Here is a 12978-nt window from a genome sequence, read left to right as displayed (position 1 = left end):
AGGGCCCAGTGTTAGGAATTTAGTTACCGACTCATGCTCTGAACAACGGACCCCTCTCCACGTGCCCCTGAGCTCAGTTCTTAGCGCCATCATCCAGAAAAGAATGGTGCCAGCCTGCACCCCTGGTTTACCCCGGGAAGAAAGCTGATGGTGATACTTGCTTGGCTTAAGATAATCGATTAATTCACTGTTCCCAAGCAGTGAAAATGAACACAACATGTGTTCATTTGTGAGCAACTGGGCTTTTTTAAAAATGGTGAACTCAAGGGCCTCCCTGGTGGTGCAAGGGGTTGTCTCAGTACCATGAAGCTATTGGCAGCCACTGTGGCACAAGTTCCATCCCGGGCCCGGGAGATGACCCATAAGGCACGGCAGACCTCTCCTGTCTTGCCCGCTGCTCCCCTCAGCAGTGTATTTTAGTCATTCTGCCTAATCTGTTCTCCACTCTCACCAACACCCACACCTCTAGCCTGCACCCCAACTCTTATATGCATAATTAACATCTTTTTTTAAAAAAAGGTGAACTCAATTTTTTATATAAATTATCTTTATTTCTGTAGCATACAAAAGGTATAAATATGATTTTTTATAAAACCAATCACCTGCACACCCAAGCAGAGAGCTTGTGAAGCTGGGGTCTGTCTGTCTCCAAGCCAGAGCGCGCAGGAGGGAGCAGACTGGGTCCAGTTGCCCTGTCAGGTCCCCTCCCCGGGACGCTGCCGCACACGGCGGCTGGAGATGACCGAACAGCCTTCTGTCTCCAACGAGGCAGCTCATTCGACAGCACATCGGGACAGTGGCACTGGAGGCCTGGAAGGCTCGCGGGCACTTGATGAACGAGGCACTTGATGTGACGCATGCCTGAGATGGAAACGATCATGTCAAATGAAGCAGGAGGACAGGCCGGGGGAGGGCTGGGAGCAAGGGGCCTTTTCATCTCCCCGGTCAGTCTCTTCCTTCACGCTGCTGTTTGATGTGGAGCAAGTAACCAGAAGCGGGGCGACAAAGAAAGCCCATAGAAGGGAAATGTAGTGGGCGAACAGCCATCGATTCTTTGCCCCACGCTGGCAAACAGCTCGGGGCTCGAAGGCTAGAACCGACAAAGTTCTTCGAGCCTCAAGGTTCGGCACATTCCGAGGCCATGAACTGGTGGTAGAGTGGCAGGTGCAGCTGGGAGGTGCTACGGGTTCGAAGGGCTGGCGACATCTCACGGTCTGAGGAAGTGACGGGAGCACACCTGCACCAGGCCGCGGGAGCTGGAGGCCCAGTGCCCTGCCCTCAGGCTTGGCAGAGCCCGGGGTCTGCACCAAAGCTCCCCCACTGCCAGTCCTGATGACAGCGACAGTGCGGGTCTGTGACGTCCACCCTCGCTCACACTGCAGGTGCGTGTCCCTCGGTACTAAGAGCTCCATGGCAACGAGGCACTCCTGGGTTGAAAATGAAGGCAGCTGTCAAACTGCAGTCTTCACTAGACGAGGTCACCTCTAGAGTTCATGCTTTCAGCTTACACTGAAATTAAGACAATTATCAATATAAAACCCTTAAATGTCACAAACTTGGCCACGGGCCCTGAGATCGGTGCCAGCCAGCATGCTGGGGGGTGGGGCTGAGGGGAAGGGGCCGTGACATCAGACCTCCGAAGGCTCGGGGAAAGCAAGCCAGCTCAGACGATGCCACCCGGAGAACACGACTCCAGGTCTGTTTCCTGGTGAGTTAAGCTCCCCTCTTAGGCACTGGACGGCACTGCCTGCCCCGTGGACAAATGGGTAGGAGAGAGGACCGAAGCCACCTGTGTGGCTCAGAACGATCACCGATTTGGGGTTCTCCCGCTGTGACCGTAGAAGGTCCTCTAAGTGTGTCGTAGTGTATCCTGCAGGGCACACTTCCCAGCGGAGTGCCATCCACAGGCCCTCTCTGGAAGACGCGGAGCCTGGAGACGCGAGAAACCTGAAGTGGGCAGGTTCTGGCCACAGGCCCTTCTGACCTGCCGCCTGGCTTCATAAAGGAAGCTCCCAGGGACACAGCCGCATCTGTTTGTCTACAGCCACCTTCACACGGCTGTGGCAGAGCTGGGTGACTGTGAGAGAGAGACCAGCTATCATTTACGGAATGTCATTTACAGCTGTCGTTAGAGTCTAGGGGGTGATTTAGGGAACCTCTCTGAAAAGGTCTTCCAAAAATGATCCAAGCGTTTGATTGTTAGAACCTGATTCTAGCTGCAAGTTTCCAAGCAGAGGAAACCTGGCCTTGAGGCAGGGAATCTGTGGGGCAGTAAACGGGAGGAAGTCACCAGCGCACTCTGGACAGGAGGCTCTGTGCCTTGACCTCCTTGTGCACGTTAAGCTGTGAAACCCAGAGTGTGTGTGCGTGTTGGCACGCATGCATGTATGCACACGGACATGTGTGCGCACACACACGCACAGGCTCACTCCAGGGTCATTCCAAACGGGGTGGGTGGTCGCTTTTCATGTCCTGGGGCAAGACGAGGCGCCCGCTCTGCTCTGGAAGGCCTGCAGTGAGGAAGCCGGGGCCGCCGCTCGCTCATTCACACGCCAGCTTGCTGTCGAAGCTGGAAAGCCCGATGGCGAAGGCCTGAAGTGCGCACAGCGGGTAGTTGTAGTCCAGTGTGAACACGTCATCTGCCACACGTCCAAACTGCATGACTATGTAGTCCGCTGGAAACGGAAAGACAGCGGCACGTTAGAGGATACAGGGCGGGGGAGAGGCCTGCGGAAGATACAGGCAAAGCATTCATTCTCCACATAGGCCAGTTCACCTCCAGGCCTCTGCAACTCCCCCGAGGGGACGGGGTGGGGGGGCTGCCCCAAAATAGCACACAAGGGGCGGGGCGGGGAGGGCAGAGTGGGTGTGGGGCTCAGGCCCCCGCCAGGGCTGCTGAGGCCCGTTTCCACCTGCGTCCCACACAGCTCCTGGACTTCTCCGATTTGCCACGGGAAGGCTCTCCCTTCTGCCCTCTTCAACATGGTGGTTGAGAAGTTTTACTGTGAAAGTGCAGCTTTGTCTTTTGAAAGAAATCCTTTTTACTTTATCTCTCAAATAAATCTCTCTTGACTGTAAACTTCCTAATCACATGAACCATGAGGCACGGGAACACGTTCCCTCCTGGGCCCATAATCACATGAACCGTGCTCTTGTCCTTATCGAGGGGCAGGCACGGGAACACGTTCCCTCCTGGGCCCATCCGGCCTTCCCAAGGACCTACGGTCATTTCCGTGGACTATCTGGAAGTTCTTCACCGATGCCTGTGTGACGCGGCCGTGGAAGTTGAGGACGTAGGACTGCGTGTCATCGTTCCAGACGGGAGCTTTATTGTGCAGCTCGATCAAGTTCTCCATGGTCTTGTTTTGCCATTTCGAAAGCAAGCTCTCATGGTCCTGTTTGAAGAGAAAGGCATTACTTTGTACCGAGCACTGTCTGGGCACGTTCATTTTCAGCTCTGCGGTAGAAAGAACAGAGGAATTTTTTGTTTGTTCCATTTCAGAAAGAGTCAGACCAGAACAAAGCTAAAACTGAAGCCAGGTGATTGTGTGTATGTGTTGATTCTTACACGGCACTTCCCTTTGCTGATCAAGTGGTTTCAAATCCGCCACTTTTCGACTGCAATTTACCCTTAGCGTCTGGAGTGGCGGCATTCCTAGAGAAACGTATGAGCCTTAACCTGTGTAGCACTGGTTCTGGGAGTGTTCAGGGTTTTTCTGTTGTTGTTTTGCATCTATCTCTCTTGAATTGTATTCTTGCCTTTAAGGTCCTCTACTGATCAAATATGTTTTTTAAAAAGATTTATTTATTTATGCATATAGAACTGGGGTACAGGCCAGCAGTGCAGGGGCGGTGAGAGGATTCCCCAGAGAGAGAGCGGGGAGCAGAACAGGCAGATTGATGAAGTACACTGCTGAGGGGATCAGCAGGCGGTCTGGAGAGGGCTGCCTGCTGTGTGGGTCACCTCTGGGCGGGGATCGAACTCATGCTGCAGTGGCTTTAGCTCCTTACTGCTGTGCTTTAACCCGCTGTGCCACCAGGGAGGGCCCTGATTAAATATGATTTTAACTTACATTTCGTGGACGAAATGGGATCCGTTCATGGCTCATATTCATCCCAGGAATGATCACAGACATTTTTCTTGGACCTTTAAATCCAAGTACATTGGTTTCCTAGACAATGGGAAAACAAGACAGAACTTGAAAACAGAAAGGAAAGAGAGGCCACATTCTTCACACAAGACTTTCTTAGGCATGGAAAATGCTGACAATGTCAAGAGCACTAAAACTATTTAATGATTTAACTGTAGTTAAATAAAAGGAGACGGGATCCCAGATAGGAAGGCAGGACAGCACCTTTTCTAGGACCTATTTTGAACACTTGAATTTAAAAGAGATCCTACTGGCTTGAAACTCTCCTCTTTATTCTCAAGTGAAATCTGAGACAACTGTGAGCAAACTCTAATTTGATCATCATAAGTAAATAGTTATTTCCCAGTGAGGAACCACACTGTGTGGTAAACAGCGAGGATTACAATTTAAATAGGACCTGGGCCAGGAGATTAAAAACTCAAGAGCCTGGATGATATGTGAATAAGCACATTAAACAGGCAGATGTGTGTGTTCGTGTGCACCACGCAGAGTTAACATAGCTCGCTGATGCCCAAAGCTTGGGGAAGCAACACTACGTGTTGTAAAGTGTTAAGTGGTTGTCAGTCACGAAGATAAACTCCAGCTGTGAAGTGAGTTCCCACCAAAGCCACCACAAGAGCTGAGATGCTAAGAACGAAGCAACAGGCAATCGGGTTCATTCCTCCTCCTTTCTTGTACTCAACTCTTTGCTCACCTCCTGTGCACGAGGCCGTGGCCGTGTGGCCATGTGGTCTTGTGGCCGCGTGGCCATGTGGCCTGTGGCCGTGGCTGGGATGAAGAGTTTTGCACACTCAGTTCTTCAACCACTGGAAACAGGTTTACTATTCCAAATCATGCTTTTCTAAACATTATCTAGGTGGGTTCTGTGCTCACTATATAAACTTTGTGCTTTGTATAAACTGACTATCTGTATTCATAAAAAATAGCTCACAATACCAGAAAAACGGGTAACACACTGTTGGACCGGTAATAACACAAGTGATAAGAGCACGTGCAGGTGCCACAGGCCCTGTACAGAGGCCACGGACAGTGGCCAGGCACTTCTCTGATGATTTCGTGGCACTGATTCAGCAAAGTGCAAAGAGGGGGGACAGGAAGGCTCTTAGGGTACAGCAAAGGAATTACAGGGGCCGTGTGGCTCGAGCGCTGGGAACAGGGGTCTGAAAGGAAGTGGTGAGGGCTCACCGGAGTGCAGGTGGGGGGATTTACCTGGTAGCAAGATAGGAAGAACTGGATAGAAAAAGCAAAGGTCAGTGTCTAGTTTACTGTAACCTCTAGCAAAGGAAGAGAGGTAAGGAAGAGCTGGCCTTAGGAAAAGAGCACGGCAGATGAGGCCAGAAAGATTTAAAAGTGGAAAATAGCTGAAGTGGGCGCTCCACGAAGAACTAAAATCCCATGCACAGAGAAAACAAAGGCAGCAACAGAAAAGGCGCCCACACGTAGAAGCCAGCAGGCGGGAGCCACAGTCCAGCACCAGCACGTTAGGTCTGAGGAGCCACTGGGCCCCTGGGTGGCTCCGGGAACTCACGTAGCAGATGGCGGCCAGCTCCTGCCGGGTGTAGGCCTTCTCCACCAGGCCCTGGGCCTTTGTTGGGCTGACACCGTGGTCATAGACTGTAAACTTGGTCCCCATGAGGTTGGATCTGGAACAGGAGAAAAGGTCATCACGATCATCTGTATTTTCTTCTTACACAAATGATGCGGGAGACCTAGTGACGGGAACAAGCCCATTGCCTGTCTCCAAAGGACATCGTGACCTTTTTTAAGACTTCTCATTCAAACAAGGAAGGCGAGGCCCTCCCTGGTGGCACAATGGGTTAAAGCCAGCACTGCAAAACTGGCCACAGCCGCTTCTGTGCGAGTTCAGTTCCTGGCCCAGAAGCTGACCCACATGGCACAGCAGACCTCTCCTGGCCCTCCTGCTGCTCCCCTCAGCAGTGTTTTTCAGTAGATCGGCCTGTTCTGCTCCCCCACTGTCTCTGGAGAATCCTCTCACTGCCCCTGCACCTCTGGCCTGTACCCCAGTTCTGTATGAATAAATAATCTTAAAAAAAACAAGGAAGGACCTTAGATTTCTTTGTTTTTTTACCTGCTCATTGTGAAAAAGACAGGAACTGTTCTGAAACTACAGGAATAAAAGTTTCAGAAAGGACAGGGCAGCAATTACAAGGCTGCTCTCACCTGAGTTTGCCAATATAACTTTCTCCTTCACGAGACAAATCTGTTGGGTCCGTGGAGATAAGGTAGTTGGACGTTTTGCTCTTTTTCCGCTTTCTACCTGCAAGAAGAAATATCTGGAAGGGGGGTGGGGGGAGAGAAGCCAGTCAAAAGAAGCACCACAGTTTGTTCTATCTGTTTCTGGAGCAAATGTTGGCGATGTTTGGGAGGTGCCAGCCATCTTTGGTGCTTCCTGTAAACATTTTTACAGGCTTAATTCACTTGCATTAATTTGAAGCTATTTGATGGCCCCGCAGAAGCCTGGGTTTCTGGTGTGGGTCTTTACACGGAGACCTGATGCCGAGATCAGGGGCGACAGCTGGAGGCCTGGAGATGGCACGTAAGGCGTCTTGGGGACGCTGCCTGTGTGGCTGGAGTGCAGCAGCCATCAGTGGCAGCCGAGATGACGCCAGTGCCTGTGGGGCAGGGAGGAGGTCCCCCCGAGTGCTGCAGACCGGGCTTTGCCAGTCCTGCTCCCCAGCACTCACCACCCCGGGACTGTGGGAGCCTGCCCATGGGGGTGGCACCTCGAATGCAATGGCCACCTCCTTGGAGTCCCTGTGCCCAGATGACAGGCTGTAACCCCAAAATGCCATTTTGGTTTCGTTTTTTGGTAAAGATTTTATTTTTTTTAACGTTTATTTTACTTACGCATACAAGAACTGGGGTACAGACCAGAGATGTGGGGGGACTGAGAGGATTCACCAGAGACAGAGTGGAGAGCAGAACAGGCAGATAGACTGAAACACACTGCTGAGGGGAGCAGCGGGCGAGACAGGAGCTGCGCCATGTGGGTCACTCCCTGGTCCAGGATCAAACTCGTGCTGCAGTGGCTGCAGATGGCTTGAGAGCACTGTGCCACCAAAGAGGCCCCCCAATACCATTTTGGAAGCCCATCCACTGGTGAGCGTGGGTATAATATTTAAAATGTGTCCTTGAGGTGTCCCCCCACCCCTCACCCAGGAAAACAGTCAGTGGCCTCAGATTCCTAGATCATCAGAAGGGAAACAGATCTCCCCAGAGGCTTGGTCATTATGTCCTTGACCAGGAGACCCAGCTGGTAAGGGGCATCCACTCCCCACCTTGTCTCCATGAGCCCCAGGCTGTGACATACCCCCCACCCCAACCCCAAACACTGTCTCCAAGCCCTATTCCAGCACGGGTCACTCACATACCATTCAGTGTTTTCAGAAAAGCCAAATTTGGGGGTCTTTATCCCTTTTTTCTAACATTTCCCAGAACTCACTGTCAGGGTTTCCCTATCATACAACTTTTCTGAATTCACTAGCTTGATTTTCCACACAACTTTATCCCTTAAACCTCCAGTGACTTTTTGAAAACACTTTGTCCAATTCCTTGCTTGAGTCTTTGCAATCTTAGGAGTAGCCACATCCTCACCACCCACCCTCTGCATCACCCTTGGGAGTACCAATGTCTCCGGACGCTCCTTGTCACTGGGCTACCCTCTGTGATCACAGCCACACCCTGCCCAAACCTCCTCATCTTGGACAACAGAAGAGAAGCAGGAGTGGCAGAAGCTTAGGGAAGAACTTTGGAATCAAACAGAGGTGGATTTCAACCTGGCCCTGCCACTTACGAATGTCTCCTGGAGCAGGGAGGTCATTCCCTAAGCCCCAGTTACCTCATCCATACAGCAAGGACAGGAAATCCTATTATGCAAGGCTGTTACAGTGTAAGTGATAATAGGTATCAAGCATTTAGTGCACACTCTGAACTCAGTAAGTTGTGGTTATAGTAACAGTGGCATCTCCTGCCCTCATCTCATTTCTAGGCTCTTCATACCAACCTCTAGGACCTGGTTTTATACAAAATAGGTCTTTTGTTAGAAAGTATTAAATTGTCTCAGATGTATATGTATATGCAGAGTTAATGAGAATTTCCAGGGTCAAGACATTTCACTTGCATGTTCTTTATTTCTAACTCACAACTCACTCTATTCCCCAAAATGTGCTCTTTCTTCTGCAATGTCATGTTCTACGTTAATACAAATAAAAAGCAATCGCATAAAGTGACACCTCACCCTCCCACAGCCACACCCCTTCCCCAATAAAAAGGGATGGAGGTAAAAATAATTGCCTTCAAATATTTCCTTACATTCAGGGTAAAGTCTTTCCTTGGGGCTGGTTGGGGGCGGGAGGGGTGGGGGGAGGTACAGACTCTGCAGACTCTGTCTACTAGACCATGAGCCCTGAGAACCACCTGGGACTTGACAAAACAACCTTCCTCTGCTCGGATGCTAGTGCTGTTCCTGTCCCCACAACACTCTTCCCTCTGTCTCAAGATCTGCCTTGAAAATCAATTCTCTGTGCCTCCCTGGTGGCACAAGGGGTTAAGTCTCAGCACTCTGAAGCTCTCAGCAGCCACTGCAGCACGAGGTGGATCCCCAGCCAGGGAGATCCACATGGCACAGCGGACCTCTCTTGTCTCCCCTCAGCAGTGTGTTTCAGTGGATCAGCCTGTTCTGCTCCCCATTATGTCTCTGGTGAACCTTCTCACTGCCAAGCCCCCCCCCCCAACACCTCTGGCCTGCACCCCAGCTCTTGTATGTATAAATAAATCTTTTAAAAAGAAAATCAATTCTCTTACCTTCCGATTCTCATCCTTTTCCAAGTGCATATAATAAGTGGGGAAAAGACCCCGGTCCATTCCTTTTTTGTCCCTGGTTATCCGACACTTGACGGTGATGCCTCGTGGGGCAGGACTATAAGCAAAGTCCTCTAAATTCTCCACTTCTCCCAGCTGGTTCTCAGCTTGCTGGGCTGCAGTACTGGAAGCTCCTGTATCCTGAGAGACCAGGCACATTGGGCAACAGGAAGTTGTCAGAAACTCCAAAATCTCCCTGAGAAACACTTAATGGACAACGTCAACTAATGACTGACCCCTCTGACTGTAGTCTCCTGAACTGAAGGGTGCTCTAAAGAGTTATGTAAGTACACGCACACTGAGGGGGACCGAGGCGCTCCTGGAGGCCGCCACACAGTAGCTGGTGTGGGACAGAAGGTTCCAGAGAGGTGAGGAGCATAAGTCTGATCTAGAGCGGGAAGTGTCCGGATCTTACTCAGTAATGCTATTCCACTACTGAAGAGATGTTTGGGAAAGAGCTAACTTAGCTGTAGTTTAACTGGCTGGCTTTAACTAACGAAGTTTCAGAATGACATACTGTGGTTGACTTCTGGCTGGATGCAGAATTTGGTCTGTCTGCTTCTGAATGTGGAGAATGAGACCTTAACTTTTTTCCTTCTTCTTCCCCATCAGTCTCTTCCTCATCAAAGTTCAAACTACCCGAGATACCTGTCAGGCGAGAATGGTCAAAAACTGTCAACACTGGTTTAAAAAGGCAATCTTTGAACCAAAGATGATTTTCATTATTTTGCTTAAAACATTCTAAACTAACTCAAGACATGGTTCCTGCATCTAAAATCTCACAGATCTTCTTTGGTATCCTTCCTCAGTGCCTTCTTTACTCTCCCTTCACTGCTGCCACCCTAATTTAGCTCTTTGACGCACTGTATCTGTGAGAAAAAATAATTTGCAAATCATCTATGTGATTAAGGATTAATCTCCTGAGTAGATTAAGAACTCCTAGAACTCAATGATGAAAAAAGAAAAAAATCCAAAAATGGGTAAAGTCTTAAATAGACATTTCTCCAAAGACATAGCTGTGGTCAGTAAGTACGTGAAATGAAGCTCAATATCTCTACCCTTTAGAGAAAAGGCAAATCAAAATCACAAAGAGCTGTGACCTCACAAGCCATGGAAAGGCTATCACTGAAAAAAAAAAAAAAATCAAATAATGGAAGTAAAGGGGGAAAATGACAAATGACTAGAAGAGTAACTGTCTTCAAACCATGACTTTCGCTCACCGTGTTTCTGGAGAATCTCCTGAAGGCCTGGCTTGGGTGCAGCGTCCAGAACGCTGTCCCCATCATCCCTTCCTTCAGTGTCCTCTTCTGTGGCAGAAGAACCTACTGCAAGGACATGAAGTTTGGTTTCCAAGTCGTGACTATCTGACTTCAGGAAAGCTGCTGGACCATCAATACCTAGGAGACAGAAGGAAAGTCTTAGCTCCACGTTGGTTGGGTAGTTAGCTGTGCAAGAGAAGAACTAAGAGCTACCAAGTCACTTTACCTTCCTTCCCTAAGGTCCACAAGGGTCTGTGTTAATTCGGGACTGACACTCATCTTTTTAATTTGACTAAAGCAAAATATACTTGATGCTATACTATAGAAACTGAAGGAAAAAAATCATGAAAACAATGGGTTCTCCCTGGTGGCGCAACGGGTTAAAGCACCTCATTATGAAGCTCTCTGAGGCCACTGCAGGACAAGTTCGATTCCCCGCCAGGGAGCTGACCCACATGGCATGGCAGACCTCTTCTGACCTGCCCACTGCTCCCCTCATCAGTGTACTTTGTCAGTCTGCCTGTTCTGCTCCCCACTCTGTCTCTGGTGATCCTCTCACCCACCACACCTCTGGCCAGTACTCCAGTTCTGTAAGCATAAATAAATAAATCTTTTTTTTAAAAAAATCACGAAAACAAAGTTTTCCATAGTTGAGTCCCATGTCCAAGCCCATCAAGTTCAGCCAATCAAGCTCTTAATCCACTTCCTCCTTTCCGCTTTCACCATCTCTCTCAGATGATCCTTGTGTCCTTTCTGTTGGAAGAAGGCCGCTCCCCACCTACTCCTGGCTTCCGGGGTAACTCCGCCCAATGTAACAGGCTACCTGCTATTCAACAGGCCAATCGGACTGGCAACAGGCCAACCACTGGCTTCCAAAACAACAGCTCCTGGGTGGACATGAACATTAAGTGATCGCCCACTGATCAGAGTAGTTTTAGTCTAAACTCAAAAGCCCAAAACATAATTTTAAAGAATCCTGAAGCTTCCTGCTCTCCTTTTGGTCCCTTGGTCTATCTGAGAATGCTCCATCCTGCTCTGAGTTGGTGAGCAGGGGTCCCAGCAGGAAGTGCCGCCGTCTAAACACACACCGTGGAGGACGACATCATTGTGCAGGGCGTGTGGCTCCATCAAAGGGGTTTGCTCCTCGGTGCCTCTAGGCTTTGGCCGACGTAGCCTGGCTTCTGGATTTGGCTGGACCATAAGTGGCTCAAGGCGCTTTTTTCTCTGCTTCTTCTCCAGCAGTGCTCTCTAGGGGACAATTGTGATATTATAGCCAGGAGACAAGGTCTAGATATGTCAAACATTTAGGTTTTCACGGATTCTCACAAAACCTCTCATAAATTAATTTTTCCAGCCCTCCCTGGTGGCGCCCTGGGTTAAAGCACTATGAAGCAAGCTACAGCCTAGCCGCTTCAGCCCGAGTTCAATCCCCGGCCAGGGAGCTGACCCACGAGGCGCAGCAGACCTCTCCTGACCTGCCGCTGCTCCCCTCAGCAGTGTACTTCAGTCAGTCCACCTGTTCTGCTCCCCACTCTGTCTCTGGTGAATCTTCTCACCGCCCCTCTGGCCTGTACCCCAGTTCTAGATGCATAAATAAATAAATCTTTAAAAGATTAATTTTTCCCACTTCAGAAGTGGGGAAACTGAGACACAGAGTGGAGCAGGGAGTCTGGCCACTTTAGCAACAAAATATTTACCAGACACCTGTCAAGATCTATTTTAAAAAGTACAACTCAACTAGCCAAGGTGAGAATATGACTCAAGTCTACTTAAAGGATACAATTCTTGTTGTATTATTAATGGCACCACGATCGCAAGTTTAAGATATCAACTTGTTTGCATGGGGGGAAGATGAAGGAACACAGAAGGTGCAACCTCAGAGGATAGCATTCGGATGCACATGGACAATTCTTTCCTGTTTCCCAGTTCCTTATATTACCTTACTTTTGTGACTGGAAGGGGAAAACATTATTCTCTCACCCCTATATTACTTTTATGTCTTAATTTGCTGAAAAGCAGTATGTTTGCTTTCTTGCTTATTTTATGTAATCAAACAAATCAGGGCAAAGGATAAGAAAAAAAAATAAACAAAAACAAGAGCAGATGGGAAATTCCAAGCAGAAAACAGTCAACTACATGGTAAAAGCAAAATAAAGAATCTGGTAGCAAGAGGAATCAAGAAAGGAACATAAGAGCCTATGAGAAGAAAAATCAGCAAGATGAAAAGGAAGGTACTAGACATATACTATTTTTCTTTGTCTTTGCACCAAACAGTTGATCACGCAGACAGCCACCAAAGAAGTCAGCTGGGGGGGATCCCTGAAAGAAGCGCAGGATCCACAAATGGCAGGTGCTGTGACTATAGACTCTACCGGAGGGAAGGCGAGTGAGGGGGTACGGGGTGTGGAGGGGTGAGGGGCTTTGTGCTTGCAACCCGAGGAGGCGCTAGGCAGGACACACACTTTTTAAACCTCAGCAAATAGGAATTTATAATTCATAGAACTCACTGTGCATCTAGGAGACCCCAGAACAGAAATGTCAAGCCCCAAGCTAAGAATAAAGTCATAACTGAAAAGCAAAGATACTGTAATCTATTTTATGGTTTCTTAGGTGAAAAGCTATCCACTTATTTTTTTGCAAGATCGTCTCTTTAAAAAGCACCACTGAGGCCCTCCCTGGTGGCGCAG

The 12978-nt window shown here is 49.1% G+C and overlaps 1 protein-coding gene across 1 annotated transcript in view; it reads right to left on the bottom strand.

Moving 5' to 3' along the window:
* Nucleotides 1-559: 559 nt before the first annotated feature.
* The window catches only part of TULP3 (tubby like protein 3), a 46676-nt gene continuing 34257 nt past the window's right edge, over nucleotides 560-12978 (bottom strand). Inside the window, exons 3-11 of the mRNA XM_004692548.2 lie at nucleotides 11380-11539; nucleotides 10253-10429; nucleotides 9550-9680; nucleotides 8976-9173; nucleotides 6333-6445; nucleotides 5680-5794; nucleotides 4074-4172; nucleotides 3224-3395; nucleotides 560-2675 (exon numbers count right to left, since the gene is read on the bottom strand). Coding sequence (XP_004692605.2) covers nucleotides 2542-2675; nucleotides 3224-3395; nucleotides 4074-4172; nucleotides 5680-5794; nucleotides 6333-6445; nucleotides 8976-9173; nucleotides 9550-9680; nucleotides 10253-10429; nucleotides 11380-11539 — 1299 coding nt within the window. The 3' untranslated portion in view covers nucleotides 560-2541. The remainder of the gene's footprint in view (nucleotides 2676-3223; nucleotides 3396-4073; nucleotides 4173-5679; nucleotides 5795-6332; nucleotides 6446-8975; nucleotides 9174-9549; nucleotides 9681-10252; nucleotides 10430-11379; nucleotides 11540-12978) is intronic.

This window comes from Condylura cristata, unplaced genomic scaffold (assembly GCF_000260355.1).
Source record: "Condylura cristata isolate star-nosed mole 26May11 unplaced genomic scaffold, ConCri1.0 scaffold00034, whole genome shotgun sequence".
Taxonomy (NCBI): domain Eukaryota; kingdom Metazoa; phylum Chordata; class Mammalia; order Eulipotyphla; family Talpidae; genus Condylura; species Condylura cristata.
The sequence above is the reverse complement of the archived record's forward strand: the minus strand, read 5'-3'. Positions and strand labels throughout refer to the sequence as shown.